The sequence below is a fragment of the Bidens hawaiensis genome, unplaced genomic scaffold (genome assembly GCF_021521415.1).
Source record: "Bidens hawaiensis isolate Kalapana, Puna unplaced genomic scaffold, B.hawaiensis_p1.1 tig00041071_1, whole genome shotgun sequence".
NCBI lineage: Eukaryota > Viridiplantae > Streptophyta > Magnoliopsida > Asterales > Asteraceae > Bidens > Bidens hawaiensis.
Window position 1 is genome coordinate 1 of NW_027497252.1, and position 23,735 is coordinate 23,735.

The window sequence follows — 23,735 nt, forward strand, 5'->3', positions numbered from 1 at the left end:
ACTTTGAAGCACTTGTCTATATTTGGATAATTACAATATTCATGTAAGTAAGTCTTGGTTTTATGTATTTAGTTGTGGTTATTAAAGGAAATTAAGTACCAGACATATTGTTTTGGGGAAAAGTATGAATAAAATACATTCATTAATGGATAGATTGAAAATATAGCAAAGATTTTCTAGAACATTATATATTAAAAAAGACACCAACCATTGAAACCGCGTATTCTGGTATGAGGCATTTGGGATGGATGACCGCCCTCGTGCAAAACTCTGGCATTGACAATTAATAACGGAATCCAGGGAGGCCATGGCACGATCTCCATATAATATATTACTATAAATAAATAATGTTACAACTACGAATCCAACATAAGTTATATGAGATGAGATGATACCCAGGGGCGGACCCACATAGTTCCCATCGAGGTCCCGGACACCAATGTTTTTTAAAAATTACTAAGAGACGATATATTAAATTTTGTAAGGACCCTATAAAAATTAATACTTGGAACCCATATTATTAAGGCTGAACTAGTCTAGTGGAAAGTCCCTTGTTTTTTCTTTGAGAGGTTGCAGGTTCAAGCTCACCATACCCAGTTTTTGTTGTAATATTCTAGTCAATATTAGTTATTTAGTTAGGGTATTTGTGTTTTTTCTTTAGTTTATCCCATATAACCATTATCACCATGCAACATATATAATGACAACATGAGTTTTACATATACTTAAATTATTTATCCTGTGTATGTATATTATAATTAATCATTTATTTGTGTAAGAGTTAGTTTTTCATGTCTTGGTTATTCATGTAAGACCATATATATATAGCTTACGCTTATGTTTTTCGGGTATGAATAAAATGAATTAAAGGTGTATGTTCTATCTAGTTTCTAATCTATATTCTTTCTACTTACTCGTTTCCGATGACACCATATTTTCGTGTTTTATTATGTTCCTCCTCTCGACCCGACCCGAATAACGACCGACCCAAAAGTTTTGTAAACCGGAAAAATTGGGACCCCGTTGACAAAAAATCCTGGGTCCGCCACTGATGATACCTAATTTTGATTGGAGCCCAAAATGAGTATGTATCCATCCGTGGTAGGGTTGTGTTGGCACGTTTTCACAAACAAACCTTAGACAACAAATCTAACCACTCGTCCCTTACAACTTAAAAAAATAAGTTCAGGGCCCGAAAAGAAATAAACTACAAATAACAAAAAAAAAAAGCTCCTACCTCAAAATATTAAAAAAAAATAATCTTACCGAAATAAAAAAAAATGGCAATGGCGACGGTGGTGACAGTGGCGACGATGGTGGTGGTCAAGCGGTAGTTGTGGCGGTGGCGATGGTTAAATGGTGGTGGTGCTCAAGCGTGTAGCGGCGGCAGTCAAGCAGTCACAGTGATGGTGGTGATGACCAGGCAATTTAGGAGGTTGTATGCTACCAAAGCACACTTTGGAAGACATTTACGGTTGAACATTTTGCTAGTTTTTTTTATTTTATGGTTGGACTCGATAGACTTTTACCCTCAATCATCTCAATTCATAAAAAGAAGAGTTTTAACTTCCGTATGGCTCTACATTAATAATTTTCCATGTCTTTATCCCTTAAGGTGGGCAAAAGTAGCATTATCAAATTTAAGGGTATAATTTGTGACACGACATGTGTGGTTTGGGATCGGTATAACACGTTTTATGTAACTATGTAAGGGCATCTCTTATGTCAAAATTTTATTATTTTTTTAAAATCGGCATAGTTTATACATAATTGCTCAAAAAAACAAGTAAATAAGTACATTTGTATTTTTAAATTATTAAGACGCAAAAACAAAATTATATTAATGAACTTATTTTTGGGTTAAACGTGTTAAGTTTGCGTCAACCACAAATACACCTATGGTGCTTTGGCTCATGTGTTTGGCATGAAATTTGCGTACGTGTGGCGTTTGACCCCGCAAACCTACAATGTATGGAGCGGTAACTCATAACCGTGCCCTTCATGCCACAAATTACTAACTTATTTGTTGCTTAAGAACTCTAGGCAGCGACTTTATAATAAAGTGAAGCTTTTTTGGTTAATTCATATGACCTCTCTTAATTTTTAACCAATCAATATAGTAAAAAAGAAGGTAATCATGCACATACTCAGCCATTATGTAACCATGATTCAGGAAACTAACAGTAGTAATAGTACGTAACAATAGTTCATTTATAAGATGCTGTCATTTATTGTAGTTTTTGTTGAAGATTATGTTTCCCATTAGGATTTTACCTGTACTCTTTAACCCTGTTCATTTGAAGCTACAAGTGATTTGCATACCAGGCGTCAACCTTAGCCATTTCACTCTATTGAACAAAAGACAACAGTTGCAAGGACAAGAAAGAACAAATCCATAGCCAAATATGCCACAGTCAACCTGCCATCATTTGAAAACAAAGTTAGAAAAAAAAAAAAGAAGAAATTTAAACAACACCCAAAGGTTTTTGGACTGATATATCCTCTCACTCTTTAAAAGAAAAACAAATTTCATTAGATTTCCCAAGAGGCAAGAGCCAACACATACATGACTGATCCTACTATTTTCATAATATTAGTATACAACCCCTATTGGGTCGAGCTGAAGCTCGGATCATTCATTTGCAGTAACGGAGTCCTAATAATTTTATGAAATCCTCAACGACTATTTTTATTTATTGTATAAAGCTTCTTAAATCAAGTAGAAGGGTTTATGATGAGTCTTGAGAAACTAAGGCTGGAATAGCTTAAAGCATGCATCATTATAAACCTTTCTTTAGGCTGTTTATGAAAGAACACAAAGCTATAATATTGGTTCAAGACATACCAGAATAGACATGGAGTGGCACTACTATTGTAACGCACCATCAAAATGAATCCAAGCACCCACCACAAACAAGAGACCCCTGTATTAAGCAAATCCCATCTGAAAATATAAAACGTCATTAGGCTTTAGGCATTTCAATCATAATAATCAACTGCTTTAATTCCATAAACTTTTGTATAGTGTCAAATAATGTTGTGATTTCTGTGGGAAAATGGATTATCTATTGTTGCAAAAACATCAAGGATGACAGTTAATTCAAAAATCAGATTAATGGCCTTGCATAAACATTTAGCTTGCTTCAAAAGGCTAGTCTAAGACACAAATAGCTAGACTGTGAAGAGAAAAACTTAAGATATGCATCTGTTCCCTTAATCGTACTCAGATAATTGTGTTTTCTATATAAAATTCCTCCCATCTGATTCACTATATGACACTTGAAAACTCATGCTTGAGATCCCATTTTAAATTGCTTAAACTCAGCATTCTTAGTAGGACTTGATAAAGCAAACAGATGGATTGGGATGCAAATATATTACATTTCTAGGACATGCCTGAAGCATCACATAATCACATATGTAACAGCTTAGCAGCTTAAAGTGTTGCTCTTACCCCAAACACACCACTTAAATTAGTTTTTTAGCATTATGAAGCATGTAAAATCATAAGCGGTTATCCATTATCCATGTATCATATTAAAAACATAATGTACCTTCTGAAAAATTCCATAAACTGCAATTAACAATTAGCTTACTCAATACTCATGTTGAACTTAATTAACCAACCAGTTAACTTAGAAGATACTTGGCGATGTAGTCAGGACTCAGGAGTCCACAAGCTTCTACTTAATTATCTCCCACTTGGTTATATAATAATGTCATTAACTATTTCTAACGAGTTGATAACAGTTTAATTAACTTATAAATAAAATTCAGATTTATGAAGAACTAATCACATTAGTAGTATACACAGTTGACCAATTTGTTACTTATTCTGAAACAGTTAAGACCAGCTTTTCTCCCCTGGCTACACTAGGCAATTATTCATTCTCAGGATTTCAATCAGCATAGATGTTGTTTGATCCAATACTGGTTCAAGCTTCTAATATGATCGTCTCTAACTAAGCGTTAATTATTAGCTTAACAATTAGTAATAAACCTAACAATCACAATCATATTATTGCACAATTACAAGAGATAATATCTCAAACTATTCCTAGAACATAACTTCTGAGATACACACACACACACACATATATATATATTAAATACAATTATATATAATATGATTGTAAATTTGTGATTCTATTCAGTTAATCAGCATGTCATACTTCTAATTTCGCCAATAAACAGGAACAGAGTACACTTAACTACAGCAGGCACATACATATGCAAAAAGCAATTTCAATTTAATTAATAACGCTAGATATGAAATTTAAAGCAGCATAAACTAATTATACTTAAATTAAACGGAATTAAGTTAACCTAGTCGGAGGAACTGCAGGTTGATCTCCTCCGTCACTGTTCGTCGAATAACCGCTACTCATACCAGGAACCGATGCATTCGGATCCGATGGCACTCTCCTCACACTCATATCATTCCTCTTCACATACTCCATCACCAAAAGCACCACATTAACCACACAGTGCACCGAGTAACCACAGATCCAAACCCTAAGCATCACATTACTCTCTTCCCGCGTAATCCAAAGCAACGCAACAACAGAATGCACCACAAGCAGAATATTCCACAGCGTCTCAACAACAACAGCCGGAAGCAAATAGCCGTAAGTCTTTCTGTAGTCCTTCATCTTCAACGCAGTGTTCTCGTGCACTATCAGCGACACGTCATGGCGGCCGGCGAGAAGAGCTCGAAGTATCATGATTATGTTTAGTCCGGCGGGAACGATAGCCGGATTGGAGAGTAACGGTGCGTCGTAGCTGGTGGTTTCCGGTGCTGAAGCTGAAGCTGAAGATTCAATTTTGGGCGCCATTGAAGCAAAATGCAAGCAGGTGAACTGATAACTGTTTCTAACTGATTCTGTTATAAAATGTAACCGCCTATTTAACGAGAGGTGGGAAAACTGTAGAGTTTCAGTTTGCCCCCTGAGGTTCGGTGTATAGTTTCACTTTACCCCCTGATTCTGTTATGTCATTAAGTGTGTTGATAAGTTCGAGAAAGGTAACGAGTAGTTTTATAATGTGTGTGATTATTTGAACAGTTGTATAATTATTTAACTTTTATAACTTGTTTTTATAGAATTTGCCATTTGAATTATTTGTGTTTCTTGCAACTATAATTCATTGTGTAAGTCAAGGGGATCTTTTACACTATTAGACCATGTGTAGTGGAAATTAATTTACTGTCACATCCGCATCACCACGAGCCGACACCAACGCTATTACATGGAGAGGGAATGAAGGAGACGGTCGCCAAAGGGTGGAAGCGCCATTTCAATGGTGTCGAGAGAGGGGATGAAGGGACTAAGGGGGGGGGGGGGGTCATAGTTTTTTTTCAGTCAATCACACTTATATATGCTTATTTTAATAAAGAAAACATTAAATAACCTGGTTAAACCATTACACGCACTTATTTATTTAGTTATTAAATGTCCCTTAGCCTAAGTGGCAGACGTGACAACACTTTTTACTAGTTAAAGTCCCTTCACTACAGTCTTATACTCTTATTAAGTTTTTGTAAAAGAGTTTTAAAATATATTTAATTTTGTTATTGATTGTTGTCAGTCTAAAATTTAAAAGTTATAAAATATAGAAGGCACATGTTATATGATTTCATTTATCAGGAAACAAAATAAAACATTCACAAATTAACACTTGGCTGTTCAAATTAGGTTCATCATAACTATCACCATTACTATCACAAACTCACAATCTATAGTACTAAAGTGAATCACTACTATTACTATAATCATCCTTACAATCAACATTTTCAAGATCACAACCACCACCATGCATTGATAACTGCCAAAAGATGTTGACAAAACGGATAATTTTACAGTTATTTTGAGTTTTGATATAATAATTGTTTTGTTATTTCAATTTCTGCAATAATGTTTTAACTGATTTTTAATTTAATTGTTGCTTGATACTTTATTGCTGATATTAGTACAATTAGCCCTTAACTAAGTTGCAAGAATCTATTCTACTCTACGCAAATAAAAGGAAACAGTTTTTACATTGCCTCTAAAAATTTTTAGTGGTAGACCAGAGACAAATTTGTGATAAACAAAAAAAATGAAAATCTCTATAAAAAGTTGGTTCATAAAGTTTTGCTTACATGTGCTCTATTACATGCAAATTTTTAAAAAAAAGCACAGTATAAAATAGCAATCTTCAAAAAAAAGGTCACATTTTAAAACCTCCAAAAATAAACATAATGGGACTGCAATCAACCAAATTATAACAAAAAAATGCAGATAATCAAAGGTAGACTAAACTGATTACTGCCCCACCTCTTGAGCTAGTTCCTCACCAAAACCGCGTTGTGCAATTCTGTAATACAGAATACCCATGGTCGCTAAACACGCCCTGCATCCAACCAATACAAATAACTCACTCATTATATGTAATGATGTCACATCAGCAATTAAAAAGAAGTTAAAAATCTTACATAATTGCTATGACAAGAAGTATTTTTCTTGGATCCATCCTTGAAGGTCTAGGGCGACGCATATGAATATCATCTGCATTTGCATCTTTTTTAGGTGGTGCAGTAACTAGCAAAGTTGGCAATGCACTTGACCAAAAAGGTAACAGTTTTCTCAAAAACTGATTGCGAATACCTCCTACAAAAATTATTAACAAAAATACAAGACCCACGCGTTATATATCGAATCGTTAGCACAAACACAGTAAATAGAATAAAATATTGCACTAAAACCTTTACATAAGCCCACCTCTCGCGTTGCGGCGAGGGCGCTGAACCATGGAAAAATTTGTGTCAAATATGCGTACAAGTGTAATGTACATATAGGAATGGCAACGGGGCGGGTTTGGGGCGGGTTTTGCTTAACCCGAACCCGAAACCAAAAACCATCCCCGTACCCGCCCCATTACCCGTCGGGTTTAATTCGGGGATTCCCCGTTTGGTTTTTTGTACCCCCCCGACCCGCCCCGTCCCCGAACCCGAAAACCCGAAACCGATCCGACCCGACCCGAAATTGGTTCATCACATAACTGAACATTTATCGAAATAAACTTCTGCATCACACACATGAAAGCTGAAACAATGTGTTACAAAGGAAATAAAACCAAGTCTACATGGCCGAAAAATCATGCCAAATACACAAACTACAAACTTGCGACCAAATCTAAATACCAAATCAAACCAAATCATCCAAAGTCGTCGTGCCACTTTCTTTAGTACCTACCTACATTAAGAATATTTATCAATAAATCAACCAAGTTAAAAGAATAAAAGCTATGTTACAAAAATAGTAAATTTTATAAATATTATTACCTCTTCCACATCCATTTCATATTCAATGGTGCGGCAATATGCCTCGGTCTCTTCCGAACAAGTTTCTATATTTAATAGTAATAACATAAACATATATTCATGATTATGAAGATAAATAACATGAGTAATAATGTAATATTCAATATAGCGTTACCTCGAATCTCATTCAACAACCAACTTTGAGCACACATTAAAGCCTCCAAAGTTTTTGGGTGAAGTCGACTTCGGTGAGGACTTATTAATCTTCCACTTGTACTGAACGCAGATTCAGAGGCAACGGTGGAAACTGGAATTGCCAATACATCTTTTGCCATCCTTTGAAGTGTCGGATACTTACCTCCATTTGTCTTCCACCAAAGCAACAAATCCAGTTCTACTTCATCAGGCAAAAGATTTTCTTTCAAGTAGTTATCTAACTCCGCCATATCATTCAAGTCATCATTCACCTTAGCTTTCGATTTAATGTCAGATAGGAATTTTTGGAATCCACCAGAAGAACACTCTGACAACCCCGAACTGAATAAAGATGAACTAGAACCACCACCTATAAATTAATGTGAATCAAGATAAATCAAATATTAGAAATTTATATTTATACTCATTAAATATTAATATGATTATACCTTCATAGTAGTTTTTACCACGTGAGTTGGTAGATTCATATTCTTTAAAAAAAGCTCGGACAAAATCCTCAAGAGATTTAAACTCTTCCTTTGCCATTTCTTCACCGTATAAGGCAGGCATAAGCAACTCTACGTATTTTAGCTTGTAACGTGGATCTAAAACCGCAGCCATCCCCATAATCCCATGAATTACAGACCAATATTTATCAAACTTGATAATCATTTTATACGCCATTAGACTAATGTCAACAATAGAAGACTTAGTCCACTCCCGCATAGAAAAACGAATCTCACATATCAAAGGGAAAAAGACATTAGCAGTAGGATACTTGTTACCAGAAAACAAAAGAGTTACCCGATAGAATAGTTGTAGCTTGTTACATATCTCAGTTGCTAAGTCCCAATCAAGGTCCGTAGGCAAACTAGTATACCTGGACTCTCTTTGCTTTAATCGCGTGAAAACATGTCTATAAGGTATAGCAACACTAAGCATCAAATAAGTAGAGTTCCAGCGAGTCTTGCAATCAACGATCAGTTTCTTTGTGTATTCCATTTCAAGTTGATTGGCTGCTTCCTCAAATTTTTGCTCTCTTTTTCCTGATGCAGACCAAAATAAAACACTATCTCTAATTCTTTCAATCCCATCCTCAATAACAGACAAACCATCTTGAACAATCAAATTGAGAATGTGCGCGCAACAACGCATATGAAACAACTCTCCTTTCCTCATGAGTGATCTCAATGGAAGCTTCTGTAGTAACTTGTTGATAATTGCATCATTTGTGGTACAATTATCAACGGTAAGAGTAGACACTTTTCTATCAATATTCCAATCACATAGACAATCATATAGCGTATCTGCAAGAACATCAGCTGTATGTGGTGCAGGCACATAAATAAACCTATATAAAATTTATGCATCAATATAAGTGTAAAATACATTTAAAGTTTTAAACTAACTTTATATTAGACTTGTACAATATATATGCTTTACCTCATGATTCGGCTTTGCAAGTTCCAAAAGTCATCTATAAAGTGTGCAGTGACGGCCATAAACCCTTTTCTTTGATGGTTAGCTGTCCACATATCAGTAGTTATTGCCACTCTACTTGTGATCCTCCCTAATAGTTTCTTAGTTTTCACCCTTTCATATTCATAAATTTTTAAAATGTCGCTCTTGATGGTATTTCGACTCGGAACCTTAAACAAAGGTTGAAGACCTTGAACAAGCTTTCTAAAACCATGATGGTCCACCATTGTAAGAGGATACTCGTGCACAATAATCATCTCCGCGAGATCTCTCCTTGAGTTGTCTGGATTAAACGTGTAGTTGGAGAGATATGATGAACTACCATCAACTTTCTTTTGCTCCATAATCAAGATGCTTTGTCGTATATCTTTAACAGTTCGTCTTGGACAACGTTCAAAATGATCTCGTAAATGCGATGTGCCGTTTTTGCTTGAACCTCCTAGCTTTTTCTTACAATAGTTACATTCCGCCTTATCTTCACCGTTCACTTTCATTAATTTAAAATGGTTCCACACGGCAGATCTTTTCCTTTTACCACCGACATTTTGACCATCTTCAAAAGTATCATCAAGGTTAGACTCATCGTGGGTAGTAAAGTTAGTTGGTGGTGGTTCATTAGAATCATGTACCCCTTCACTGCTTCCTTGAGGAGTAGAATAAGTAGGAGTGTTTGAAGCAACGGGAGTAGGAGTACAAGTGTCTGAAGCAAATTTATCACCTTGTGATGCCATATAGTTGTAAAAACCTACAAAGAAGAAGTTTGAAATAAACCAATTAAATCATTGTGTAATATCAATTACATCAACCCACTACAAACGAATTTTCATAGCCCAACTCCTGTTCAAACACTTTGTAAAAAAATATATCAAAACTCTTAAAAGCAAGCCAGTACACATTCACACTACCGAAATAATATATCAAAACTCTTTCATGACCATCCGTTTCATGACCAGTACACATTCACACTACCGAAATAATATATCAAAACTCTTTCATGACCATCCGTTGCAAGGATCTGTATCTATACAAGTAATCCTACGTGCAAGGAGATATAATTGATCGTTGTTATAAAGTTATCTCTAAATTACACAATGATATCAGTTACAAAACTAGTGCTAGGCAATGTAACTATGAAGTTTATCTTGATCCAGATCCAGTCCAGTGGCTGTAGCTTTATCCTGCATTGTAGCTAACACAGAATTGTTATTAAAAACTTCCATCATGAGTTGTTATTGATGTAATTCCTCAATTGAAGTTAAGGATCTTTGTACAATTTCTAACGGTTGTTTCTCTTAAATAAAAAATGAATCTGACAAAGTATTTTCAGGCTTTAAATGATTTATGACACTGGTTTCTCTGCTTTCTCAAGTTTAAACAAGAAGGCAGAAGAATTAAAGGAACTCAATGGGGGTAAGGGCCAAGTTCAAATCTCTTGCTTCTGTTCTGAAGCACAGGGTGATTGTGAGGAAGTTACTGAATTAGTGAATTTAACCCCAAGGAAGTTCTTACCACTCATAGCCTCGGTTAAACGATATACTGAATTAGTGAATTTAACCCCAAGGAAGTTCTTACAAAATCAAAGTGTGAAAATCAGATCAGATCTAACAAGTTGATGCATAAATCAGATCTAACAGACCATACATGACATTATCGTTATATGCAGACTAAAGTTCCTGGTGTCAAATCAGATCTAACAAGTTGGGGTGGGCTATAAACAAAATCAGATCTAACAATTGCAATTACAAAATCAAAGTGTGAAAATCAGATCTACCTCCGTCCGAAGAACAGATCAGAGCTGGATTCACGGCCGCGTCGGCCGGAGAGAAGTCAGCCGGAGAGCTGGATTGCCGGAGAGCTGGATTCACGGCCGCGTCGGCCGGAGAGAAGTGGGCCGGAGAGCTGGATTGCCGGAGAGCTGGATTCACGGCCGCGTCGGCCGGAGAGAAGTGTGAATCACACAATCGAGGGCGGCGGGGCAATATGCAGATATGAAATTGAAACTGGATGTAGGTTTTTAATATATATATATATATATTATTTATATTTATATTTATATATATTATATCGGGGCGGGTCGGGGCGGGGGTACCTGAACCCAAACCCGAACCCGAACCCGAAACAATCTCCGAAACCCGACCCGAAACCGAAAAAACAAAACCCGACCCGACCCGAAATAAGCCGGTTTTCGGGTTTCCCCGTCGGATTCGGGGATTTTTGCCATCCCTATGTACATAGGTGCTTAGATGACTTGTGCATTAGCACGTGAAACTCCATTTTAAATAGTACTTACATCGACACATAGATAAAAAATTTAGAAGTTATAAAAAGGACCTTTTTCAGGGTGAAATGTTAAGTTTATTTAAAGTGAAAGGGGCTATCTTGTAAGTTTGATAGTGTTATGATGTTACACCTAAAACATTGCACTAAATGGTTGTACATTAAGCTCAAAAAGTTGTTCAAACAGAACAGAAAAATCTGCTCATGCATATATGTATATGGATGCCTCATTATTCTGAAAGAGGCAAAAAACAACTTTTAAATTTGACTTATGAAGTCAATAATAGTCTCACCTCTTCTCGAGTACTTCTGGCGATTAGCATCTTCGTCATCTGCATAATATGAAACCTCAGAGTTTTGTCTTTCAACTTGTTGTGCACCTTTTCTGGTGGTTGCACCAGGCTGCATTGCATGATCATGAACAATTGAACATACATGATGAAAAAACTATTTAAAGAACATATGAAAAGTACTTACAACACCGGAAGTTGGGCTTCTCAAATGATTTGATGAATTTGGAACATCTATTTCCATATTATCTGTGCTTGAAGGTTTAGTGGAGCTGTTTGTTATATCGTCTTTTGTTGCTGAAGGCTCAGAGGAAATAGGCCTCACGGTTAATGAAACTGGATTGTTTCCAAACACGTTCTTCTCAATTCCAGTCTGCATAACCAAACAAAATTATTATGATGCAACAAATATATTGGGATAGTGGTATATCTTGAGAAAACACAGTTAAGTACAAAAAGATTATATTTACTTTGTTAGCTGCTTTAAAAAGAAAGGACTTGCTATATGTTACTTGTGAAAAAAAAGGACAATATGAGTAATTATAGAACAAGACAAAAAGTTGAAGCAATTTTTTTGACAGATATTTCATAACTAGGTTAGAAACCTTGGACAAATCCAACCTGTTGTCAGTTCCTATGAAGATTTGTATACTGGATGTCCTCAGCTATTGGTTGGTGAGATAAAATATACAAGTAAATTACAATTTTTGTCCTTAAAAGTATATCGTAAATTTCACTTTTCGTCCTTAAACTAAAGTAATTACAAATAACATCCTCTATGTTAACGTTTTGTAACAGATTCCATCTTTACGACTAATGACAGTAAGATTTGTCCGTTAAAACCAATCATGTGCACTGCACATGACGGTGTTTTGGTCTTTTAACCTCAAAATATTTACTTATGTAATATACTTTGACATATTATTAAAGTCATTATCTCGTTCGCAAGTCCCTCTTCTCATCTCCAAACATTTTATGACAGTGAGTACTGATGCTGATGCCACTGATTGAAGTATCAACGCAGTTAGTAAATACTGATGCCGCTGACCACCAACCTATTTCTGGAAGTCTGGAACTCAAAAGCAGTCTCCCTACCTCCATCTTCTCTGGCAGCCCTAACTAAAAAACCCAACTGATTTGGAACCCCACTGAAACTGATCTGAAACCCTACTTAAAGGCCAACTCCATCATCACAACGACCGTCGTCGCCGGAATATGAAAGGGCTAACGATGGCGTGACCACCCTTCCCCTCTGGCCAGAACAATTCAATCCATCTACACACACATCCGATTCAAACAGTTGCTTCTGTAACAAAGGAGTGAAGTTATAGGAGATAGAATTGGTAACATCCTTGCAATGCGGAGTAGAATCGATCTTCAAATCAACAAACATTGCTGTGAAATTTTCTAATCCAGCGTGAGATCGTCTAATCTTGATGCCCTTCTTCACTGGAGACGAGATTGGGGAGATTTGAAGCAGCAGACGAGAGAGTGAAAGCAGTTGCTCCCGTTCCTTTTTAGTAATCAATTGATGTGGCTTCAATCGGTAAATCACGAACTCGCAAAGATGATGCATATTAGACTATGAGTAGGTGGTTGGAATTTAGGGTTTAAAGGGGAAGATGATGAAGTGGGGAAGGGTAGTAAGTGGGTTTTCTCAGATAAATAGAGCAACGAACAAAGATGCCCTGACGTGAAAGGCACATTATAAACTTCATGGACAAATTCAACGCCAGTTAGTGAAGAAAAAGGATATGTGTTACAAAACGTAACGGGGCGCTCTTGTAATTTCCTTAGATTAAAGACAAAAGGTGAAAACTTCAATATACTTAAAAGACGAAAAGTGTATTTCATTCAAAAAATAATGAAGATTTAAGAATTATAAATAACAGATAAGGAAGATTTAAGAATTACAAAACTATATCTTAAGAAAAGATACAATTAAAATTTTCTTATGATTTAGTAAGTTTTAATAAACCTGAACAATTGGTTTAGTAAGAATGTATCGCTAGAACTACTTATTTAGAGTCTAGACTTCACCAAAAGTTGGCATGTGGCAACCCAAGTTACTTATTTATTATAATAAGATTGGAAAAACATAGGAGAGCTATGTTTATAGCCTCACGAACTAACCCACAAGAAACATACAACTACCAATTACTAATACTTAACCCACACCTTTACTACTACCCATTACATGCTCAAATGGTTTTTTAAGAGGGTTCACAGACAGTTTTTGACGGTTTTTAGGTCAAACCGTGAGCCAAACCATTAGTAACAATACTTAATCATTGTAAACCAAAACCAATCTGTCAGAAAATTAACACCAAACCAAAATGAACCATGATGGTTTGGTACTTTGGTTTCACGATTTCTCTTCTTGAGTTTACCATCTCAATTGTTTCACAAATTTACTAGAGCATCGAAAGAACGACTATGATATCCGCAAAGTTTGTGAAACTGAAATTCAGTTACCCTTGATATTTAAAATATATGAAAATTTTAGAAGAATGATGTCTTTTTACTGTCTACTTTGGCTTTTAATACTTTTTTTAGGCTTAAAACAATTATTAATTTTTACATATGACCATGAAATGTTGTAATGCTTCAAGATATTCTTGTATCAGGACGTCAATTAAGATCTCTGCAACAATGTTACAGTCGGGTCCAGTTTTAACAGCTGGTTTTGGTCAAAACCATAAACCAAACCGTCCCATACGATTTCAAAATTTCTAAGCCGGCTGACCGACACCTTATAAAAAAACCGACCATGAAACCAAATAGATAACCAGTTTGGGTGGTTTCAAAGTTTCAAGCCAAGCCATGAACACCCTAATAAATATATACTTCCTTAAAAATGAATTAACCTGAACAATTGTAACATCCTAAAATTTATAATGTTGAATAAAGAAAGTTACGTTTAGTGATTTCGCGTTATTAATTAATTAATATCGAGTAAAGAACGGATCATGGATTTAGATTAATTGAGATGGGTTAAATAAGAATGGGCTTTAGGTCCATGGGCTTTAAGGGATATAAATATCCCCTAAACCAACCTAAAACCCTAAACCCTCATTTCATTTCTATCATAATCTCTACACACTCCAAAACACACACACACCACACACCGCCATATACGGCCGGCGGCCGAGGGAGAGAAACGAGCAAGATCCGAGAGAGAGTAAACGATTAGTTGTGATTAAACAAGTTAAACGAGATCCAAACGAGCACAAAAGGTATGTTCTTGACCTTTAAAGTTTATGTTTTATTGAATGTCCTTAAGCTTAAAGATCCAAGCTTTATAGTATATACGGGATATATATACGAACGAAATGGTTAGGGAACGTTAGTGGGTGATGTCGAACCATAACAAGGGTATTAAAATCGCCAAAATGCGTGATAAAAACAAAACCCGTAGCGAACTGGGCAACTTCGCCTGCGAACTGGGTAACTTCGCCTGCAAAAGCTTAACTTCGCCTTCAAAGCTTAACTTCGCCTACGGCCAAGTTCGTCTAGCTGGTAACTTCGCCTAAAGCTAAGTTCGCCTAAGGTTTAACTTCGCCTAAAGCTAAGTTCGCCTAAGGTTTAACTTCGCCTAAAGCTAAGTTCGCCTAAGGTTTAACTTCGCCTAAAGTCAAGTTCATTAGAAAATAAATTAAAAACCCAATGGAAAATGTGTTAAGACAGCTAATGTAAATAAAATTTTTCCAAGCTGACCTGGCAGCTCGACCCCAGCCAGGGGCTCTGCCCCTTGGACCCTGCTAGGGGCTGCCGCCCCTAGACCCCGCTGCCAGGGGAGCTGCCCCCGGACCCCCGTTCGTTGTGGGTACTAGTTAAGACTAGAAAGATGATACGAGTAGTGATAGTTAATTGATACGTATACTTGTTATACAGTCAGCCGTGCACAACTGAAGAAAGGGATTACGATTAACGGTGAACGTAACCGTGTTCAGGTGAGTTTCTAGCCCCATTCCTTGTTATGTTTTCGGGGCTGTGTGCATACTCGATGTGTTGTTAATACATTTATCCTAAGTGATAAGTGTATGCCATATGTGATATATGTGATGGATATGAATGATTGCTTGTCGGTACGCGAACGATCTTCGGATATTGCGCGTACTGTCAGGTTAAAAATAAAGGTACGAATATTATATATCGAAGATGTATGAACATTACAAATGAATACTTGTCTGGGCGTGAACGATCTTCGGATATTGCACGTATCGACAAGGGGTATGGTTATTAAATGAATGATGTAAAGAACGCCTAGAGTGTTCTTATGCTATAATGTAATTATTGTATATGTGAAGTATGTGTATACAGGTACACGAATGGTATGTGAGTTCTACGTTCGACATAGTAAGTTAGGATGGCAAATCCCTCTAGCTTCTGTCGAACATAGACTCGGCTGGTGATGGCGTAGTTAAGGACTGCGGGCCTTATACGTAATGTAGATGATAGATGTAAACGTAGATAGGGACGGTGGGCCTTATACGTGTTACAGATAATAGACGACAACGTAGTAAAGGACTGCGGACCTTATACGTATTATAGATAGGCATCAGCATAGGAAAGGACTGTGGACCTTATACGTGCTGTATTTGTGTTGTGGTAGCATAGGGGAGGACTGCGGACCTCGTACGTGCTATGAATTAGGTTGCAACATAGGGAAGGACTGTGGACCTTGTACGTGGTGTGGATGTAGGATGGTATAGGGAAGGACTGCGGACCTTGCACGTACCCTAAATGGTGAACATAGGTAAGGACTGCGGACCTTTTACGTGTTCACGACCTTGAGTACAGGTATAGACGGCGGACTATGAACGTACTCTCGGTAGACTGAGGTTAGTGATTGTAGATATGTATGTATGTATGGTAGTAAGTATGTACGTAGAACAGAAGGGTAACTAGTTAAGTATGGATACGTATCTTCGGATATGTATGTATGTGTATGTATTGTATGGCGTCCGATTAACTAGAACTCACTCAGCGTAGCTGACTTTTAGTATGCACGCAGGTGAGTAGAATGAGACAGCTAGCTTGAGCGGGCACATGGTGGGCGAATAGGAGACTGGCATCTGAAGACTCAAGATGTTTTAATGTAATTGACGTTTATTTTAAAAGACAAGAATGTTTAATTAAGGCAAGTTTTGGATTGCTGTAACGTTTCATGAAAGTTTTTATATTCCGCGAAAGTTTTAATGAACTCTGATTTGTAAGAACTGTGTTTATGAGTAAGCAGTAAATGACTCAGGATCACCTTCAACTGATAGTGTAAGCGTGATCCTGAGTCTTTAACACTTTTAGGAGGCCATATCTGCAAAAAAAAAAGGTTCGTATAAACATTGTAAACTGTTCTGATCAACTTATTCATGTTCTTCATAAAAGCAGTAAATAATGTATAAGCACACCAATCCCCATAAACAAATATATAAAGCACAAGCATACAAGAAAACCTTACCGAAGTTGAACAATGTGGACAAACATATCCAGCTGGAGCAGTGTGAGGAGGGTAACTTTTAATCTTCGAAGCTAAGCAATTCGTGTGTATGACATCTGAAAAAATACAAAAATAATAATATAGGGTGGTTAACTTTAACTTCAACGGTCCACTTTTTAAATCAAAAAAACAAATGATGCATGTTTGTCGAGTGCAAAATAACATACGCAAGCAACCGAGCCGTGTGGTTTGAGAATCGCCATTTTCTTCGAGCACTGTTTGACATTGGCAACACCTTGGAGGCCAATCATACTCTCCGTCAATCACCCAATCCGAGTACGTACGAACCTGTAGAATCAACTCAACAGTTTCAAGTTTCAACCAATTCACATAACTCTACATCAAGATAAACACACGGAAACAATTCATGATGATATATCACACGTACCACACATATTTGATGCTCGGGAAAGCATATACATTCTCCACACACCGGGACCTTGTGCACGAAGCAATACAATTTAGTTGCCTGTAAGCAACAGCAATATTAATATTAATATATTATCGTAGATTAAACAATTTGTAGTGTCACTTGATGAATTATTACGATCTAAAAAGACTACACACTCTGTTATAGTTAGATCCTAGATTCACAATTCACATCAATGATGACACGAACTCGATTAATCGATCTGATCTATAAGCTCTAATTATGTAAAAACTGTAAACAAATTGTATAAATTACCTTGCGGCACTTGCAGACCACCATCGGATTGTTTTAGAGCTGGAAAGCTAAAACTGAAGCATCGATTTAGGGTTAGAAATGATTCCGATTGGAATAGATACAAGCTTCGTTGATACGTTATTGTTTCCTATGGAATCTGTTAGGGTTTTAGGTAGAGAAACTGAAGATCCGAATGATGGATGGATCTAAAAAGAAGGATAATTAGGCAATGAAGGATGCTGCTAATTTAATTTAATGGTTTTTGGATTGTTCATGATCGATCGGGATTATTTGGCAGTGTTTGCAGTTTGTGACACGGTAAAATTACCTGATAACACTACGATCTGCTCATCCGGGTCGGGCTAGTTTCTTAAACCAACGATTTTGACAAGAGACTATGTTGTCCAAACCAGTTAGGCTATATGTAGTGAATGAGCTATAAATTAGGCGAATTACGACACGTGACGTCCAGTCAAATATAGGAATTTGTTTTTGAGGTGTAATTGTGTTGTAGCCTAATATATACATACATATATATTCACACACAATCAATATTATAATAATAATAATAATAATCAAAAAGAGAAGCAGAGAGGAGAAGAGCGACAAAAGGTTCTCCCCCCCCCCATTTCGTCCGGGGGGCGGTGTTCTCGCCCCTCTCACACTCTCATCGACTGGAAACTTCGCCCACTACGGGTAGTCTTAGCGATGACATCATAGTTTGGTCTGGTTGTATCCATAGGTAACCCATATTGTTGATTTCTATTTGACAGTCGTTGTGTCACCACAATAGTATAGCTCTCTGACGTAACAAACGGTGGAACTAAAACGCAGGTGGGCTCGAGATTCGAACTCTCTAGCGTACCACAAGGATCGAACTTGAGCCTCAAATGGAGAATCCAAGTTTCTTATCACTAGGGCTCAAGTGAATATCAAACTCGGGCTAATGAGTAATTTCTATTTTATTATTATATTATAAGGGTGTTGCTAAGCATGCCTCTTCTCTTTTATTTTTACCAAACACATAAATATTTCTATAGAGGTAGGGTGGCGAAAAGCTCCGAAAACCCATAAAGTAATATCCGCGGGTCATACAGGACTCCCCCAAATGTCATATGCGGGTCACCTTCATCACCCGCAGTAAGCAATGAACAACAAAGGGTAACAAATTACCCGCGTATGCGGAATGTTTCTAAATGTGGTATGGTGAGAGGCTGACATCAACAAAATAGTTGTAACTAACTTGTTTTCTAGAAGGTTGACGTAAATATTCCCTCGTGAAGGGCACGTGACATAGCAGCCAATCAGAGAATAACAGCTGGATATGTTGTTATAACCGTGCACATTGCCAGCTGCTTATTCTATCAAGTGCGGACACGTCCAATATGTTATAAAAGATAACCTTTTGGAAGAGGACAACTGTATTAATAATATTTCCGCCACCACCGGCTATAAATACATATTTAATCATCATGAGTTATTCATTCACACTCCACATATTATATGAATCATCTAAGTATTTTCTCTCTTTACAAGGACTGTACTTATTCTCATGCTGAATGGTGGTTACGGAAAGATCCTCACTCTTATTATTTTCGTAACAAGCTTACTTTGTTCTGTTTTGCAATATATATATATTTTTTTTGTAAAACACTTCGGTATCCTTTGTAGTAGTTTGTAACTTGTGTATGTTCTTTGAAATATCATTTTTCAAAATCCCTTCCCTCTTTCGACTCCACTATCTTCTGATCTGAACCCTAGCCAATAATAACCATCATCATCGAATTTGAATTGAATGGCGGCGGTGACCGGAACTGAGCTGACGAGTCCTCCCTCCGACGGCATATCCAACCTCCGCTTCTCTCGTAACTCCGATCACCTCCTCGTCTCTTCCTGGGACAAAGTATGTTCTTTTTACTACCTTACCTACCTACACATTCTCTTATTATCTGCTTTACCTCATATACATATTCTTCACCCAAATACTACCCTTTATTATTATTTTAATTTCAAACTCATTACCATTTCAATTGAATTCAATCTGTTGGGAAATTTTTTACTTTGTAATTATCTTTTTTGTTTATAAGTAAAATTTGGGGGAAAATTAACTTTCTTGTGTACTAAACGTAGGGGTGCAAGCGAGCCGACTCTCGTTTCAATCTCTATTTCTAACGCTCAAGCTTGGCTCCAGAGTAGTTTTTCAAGCTCAAGCTCGGCTCGTTTACTATTTATTAATTAATTTTTATATATTTATAATTATTTCTATATATTTTTTTTCAATTATAATTTTATAGATAACATAATATATATTAGTTAGTTATTTTTTCATAACATTATATATATTATAAAAATTATATAAATGACAGACTCGTTTAGGCTCGCAAGCCGGCTCGATCGAGATTTTTCACGAGCTGGTCTCGAGTAACTTGTTAGCAGCTCGGCTCGTTTGCACCCTATTTAAACGGTACATATGTATTATGCGGTTCTTGCACTTCTCAACGTGTTATTGATTATGAAATCAACGTGTTTTATGTTAGTGTTGTTTGTAAAGATCATAACTTTTTAGTGTTTGTGACAGCGTGTTCATCTGTATAATGCAAGTGCCAATGCGTTACTAGGAGAGTTCTTACATGGCGGTCCAGTTCTTGATTGTTGCTTTCATGATGATAACTCCGGTTTTAGTGCTAGTGGTGATAATACTGTTCGAAGGTATTTTGTAAGTCTTATATAATCTTGTAATTAAGTTTATATGTCCAAATCATTAGGTTTGATTTCAAATTTTCAGGCTAGTTTTTGACCCTGAAAGAGAGTACGTATTGGGACGTCATGATGCACCCGTTCGTTGTATCGAATACTCTTACGCAACAGGTTGGTTAAGGCTTTGACTTTCTTTTGACTTCTATGGTTCTGGTCAACATTTTATGGTCATGTTTTCTCTTTTTTAGGGCAAGTGATAAGTGGAAGCTGGGACAAAACTGTGAAATGTTGGGATCCGCGAGGTGCAAGTGCACAAGAGCACGCTCTTGTGGGATCATATACACAACCGGAACGTGTTTATTCGATATCACTTGTTGGTAACCGTTTAGTGGTCGCAACTGCCGGACGACATGTTAATGTTTATGATTTAAGGAACATGTCTCAACCTGAACAGCGGAGAGAATCTTCATTAAAGTATCAAACTAGATGTGTACGATGTTATCCTAACGGAACAGGTTTGCTTTTTAAAAATCTGTTTTAAGTTATTGTAGTTTATGTGTACATTGGGTCATTAAAGATTGCTTTTATGTTGTTTGTCTTTTTATTCTGATTGATTTAAGATTATATTTTGCAGGTTATGCACTTAGCTCTGTGGAAGGTCGTGTAGCAATGGAGTTTTTTGATCTTACTGAGGCTGGTCAATCTAAAAAGTATGCGTATTTTAGGAGTCAAAAATAAAGACTTCAACATATTTGATGAACATACAATATTTCACACAATTAATCTTTGATCTGTTTACATGATATTTTTTTAAGCATTAATTTTATATATTTTTTCTAAATGCTCAGAATTTATATATGTTATTGAGTTATTCTAAATTTCATATTTACTTATTACATAGCAGATAAAAGAAAATCACTGTCTGTTTTTATTAAATAAACAAGTAGGAAAACAATGTTGTCAGTGTGAATCATCTTATTAGCACATGAGTACTGATTTTAATCTATATAATTTTTTTTGAGTTTTGAAAATGTCATGATCTTATGAAATTCAAAGTATATTTATAGGGTTTTCTATCTTTAGATGGACTTAATTGTGTTTTTATGTTTTAAGGTATGCATTCAAGTGTCATAGGAAATCAGAAGCTGGAAGAGACATTGTGTACCCTGTAAATGCCATTGCTTTTCACCCAGTGTAAGTTACTTTGTCTTTTACAAAGAGGAATGTATAATCAATATAAAGAAAATTTGACCCTCTCATTGAAGAATCGTAAACTTTGCAGGTATGGGACATTTGCAACTGGTGGGTGTGATGGTTTTGTAAATGTATGGGATGGAAACAACAAGAAGAGGCTATATCAGGTAAAAAAACAAGTCTGCTTATGAAAACCTTGCTTGTTGCTTTTTTATATAAGCAATCACTACACACTCAAGCCAACTTGTTTTTATGAGAAAGCAATATTTAGATAATACTTTATGGCATTTTCAGTACTCAAAGTACCCGACAAGTGTTGCTGCATTATCATTCAGCAGAGATGGTCGATTATTGGCGGTTGCATCCAGTTATACATATGAAGAGGGAGACAAACCGTAATATTTCATTTTCATTAAGCTTATCCTATGTGTTTGTGCATATAAATTTGAGTAGATGGTACAAAGTAGAAACGGAATACTTTTTTTTTTCCTAATTTTAGCATCCAAGTTTAAAATAGGCCCAAAATAGAAAGCAACTTGCATGTTAATACATGTTTTAGTAACCAACTTGATTTTAAGTGATTTTATCAATATTAATGCCATGCAAGCAGGAGCATTAAATGCCACATTCTAAATGCTTATGTGAAAGTACTTTGATTAATTGATTTTTTTGTAAGTTTGAGGAAATTATCATATTTTTAAATTCTGCATATACATTGATATGATGCCCACATTTGCAAATTTTATTAAAAAATCAACAAAGTATGTGACAACAATCAGTAATTAGAACCTGGTTGCTAAAATTGAAATAAAAATGTAGATTTGCTCTAGAAATTTTGTTGGAAGTTACTAAATTTGCATTTTTTTTTGTTTTGCAGTCATGAGCCAGATGCCATATTTGTACGCAGCGTTAATGAGGTTGAAGTAAAACCAAAGCCTAAAGTGTACCCGAATCCTGCTTCATAAGTTAAAGCTTAAAAGAGTGGACTTGGTGTGTATTTCCTCCTTTTTCTCTCCTTCTCTTAGAAGACAATTAACATCCAGTGTGTACAATTACGTCTAGATATTTATAATGTTAATTTTAATGCTTTGTGTAATGTGTTGTCATGTTGGAATCCAGATTTAAGCCAGATAACTTTCACATGTGTTTTCAGATTATATAGTCTGTTTTTAAGGTCAATCTTCATTTTCTGATATTCATGACAACGATATTTACACCAAAGTTTGTTAACAATAACTGACCATATAACTATATAAGTCAAGTTTGGTTCACAATAAGCTATGTTTACTAGTCAGTTTGTCTGATAAACTGATGTTAGAAAAACTTAACTGTTATAAGATAATGGTTGAAAACTATATTTAAAAAGAATAGTCTAACATAAGATCAAATACTTTCATATGCCTATACAATGCTATTGTTCTACAGTATTTATACTTAATCCAACCTACATTGTAAGATTCAAACTACTAGATAAATATCACATTTATAAACATGGACAATAATAAACCAAATACAACTCGAACCGACTAAGGCCCAAAATCCCAAACAGTAACCAATTTGGTTGCTAAATCAGTAATAAAGTATTAACTTAAATAATTAAACATACCCGTTTCTCAAACGCATTATCTCTTGAACTAATTATCTCATCAGCAATCCCATAATCAATAGCTTATTGAGCTTGAAAATACTTTGGCCGCGTAATTTCTTTATTAAATTCATCCTTCGGTTTTCCAATTCCTTTTTCTAGAAGCTCCAAGAAGTAATCCGTGTCTGTGTCCAGCTCTTTTGCAGCCTCACTTGATCTGTTAACTTTCGATAGATATAACTTTGCTGCAATACAAAACACAAATGCAATTAGATAATACAGCTGATAAAATAATAATAATCATTGATACAAGACTAAAAAACATTTAAAAAATATAACATACTTGATGAATTTGGCTGTAAGGCGCGATACCCTTTAACCCCAAGGGATAATAAACATTGCTGCTTCACCAAATGCCATGAACATGTCCATTTGTGAAGGACTAAGATATTGAGGAACATTCTTGTAAATTTGTTAGGCCAAGTGTAGTGGGGCGTCGGATTGGGCGAAAAGGGGCGAAGAGGGGCGAGAACACCGCCCCCCCCCCCCCCCGA

The 23,735-nt window shown here is 36.1% G+C and overlaps 3 protein-coding genes across 3 annotated transcripts; 1 reads left to right on the forward strand and 2 right to left on the reverse strand.

Moving 5' to 3' along the window:
• Positions 1-4,316: 4,316 nt before the first annotated feature.
• Positions 4,317-4,835, reverse strand: LOC143592579 (E3 ubiquitin protein ligase RIE1-like). Its single transcript, XM_077072469.1, has one exon. The coding sequence runs from the start codon at positions 4,833-4,835 to the stop codon at positions 4,317-4,319; it is 519 nt and encodes a 172-aa protein (XP_076928584.1).
• Positions 4,836-6,214: 1,379 nt separating this feature from the next.
• Positions 6,215-17,953, reverse strand: LOC143592571 (uncharacterized). The gene is made up of 10 exons (XM_077072463.1): positions 17,727-17,953; positions 17,430-17,510; positions 17,209-17,329; positions 17,003-17,097; positions 16,792-16,858; positions 13,720-13,724; positions 11,729-11,914; positions 11,545-11,653; positions 6,473-6,647; positions 6,215-6,390 (listed from the first exon to the last, which is right to left on the reverse strand). The coding sequence occupies exons 1-10, from the start codon at positions 17,748-17,750 to the stop codon at positions 6,303-6,305; spliced, it is 951 nt and encodes a 316-aa protein (XP_076928578.1). The 5' UTR covers positions 17,751-17,953; the 3' UTR covers positions 6,215-6,302.
• A 1,543-nt stretch (positions 17,954-19,496) lies between these two features.
• LOC143592572 (mitotic checkpoint protein BUB3.1-like) lies at positions 19,497-22,611 on the forward strand. The gene is made up of 9 exons (XM_077072464.1): positions 19,497-19,608; positions 20,284-20,414; positions 20,491-20,573; positions 20,651-20,917; positions 21,037-21,112; positions 21,516-21,596; positions 21,685-21,763; positions 21,891-21,991; positions 22,474-22,611. Exons 1-9 carry the CDS (start codon positions 19,501-19,503, stop codon positions 22,559-22,561), a joined length of 1,014 nt encoding a protein of 337 aa, XP_076928579.1. The 5' UTR covers positions 19,497-19,500; the 3' UTR covers positions 22,562-22,611.
• The last annotated feature ends 1,124 nt before the right edge of the window (positions 22,612-23,735 follow it).

Bases quoted from the DNA above. Each gene is read 5' to 3' on its own strand.
- LOC143592572 (XM_077072464.1), top strand. From the start codon at position 19,501: ATGGCGGCGGTGACCGGAACTGAGCTGACGAGTCCTCCCTCCGACGGC. The intron at 20,918-21,036 runs GTTTGCTTTTTA...TATATTTTGCAG, and splicing joins ATGTTATCCTAACGGAACAG to GTTATGCACTTAGCTCTGTG. The intron at 21,764-21,890 runs GTAAAAAAACAA...TGGCATTTTCAG, and splicing joins ACAAGAAGAGGCTATATCAG to TACTCAAAGTACCCGACAAG.
- LOC143592571 (XM_077072463.1), bottom strand. From the start codon at position 17,750: ATGGTGGTCTGCAAGTGCCGCAAG. The intron at 17,511-17,726 runs GTAATTTATACA...TGTTGCTTACAG, and splicing joins TGGTCTGCAAGTGCCGCAAG to GCAACTAAATTGTATTGCTT. The intron at 17,098-17,208 runs GTATGTTATTTT...GTATTTTTTCAG, and splicing joins CACACGGCTCGGTTGCTTGC to ATGTCATACACACGAATTGC.
- LOC143592579 (XM_077072469.1), bottom strand. From the start codon at position 4,835: ATGGCGCCCAAAATTGAATCTTCAGCTTCAGCTTCAGCACCGGAAACC.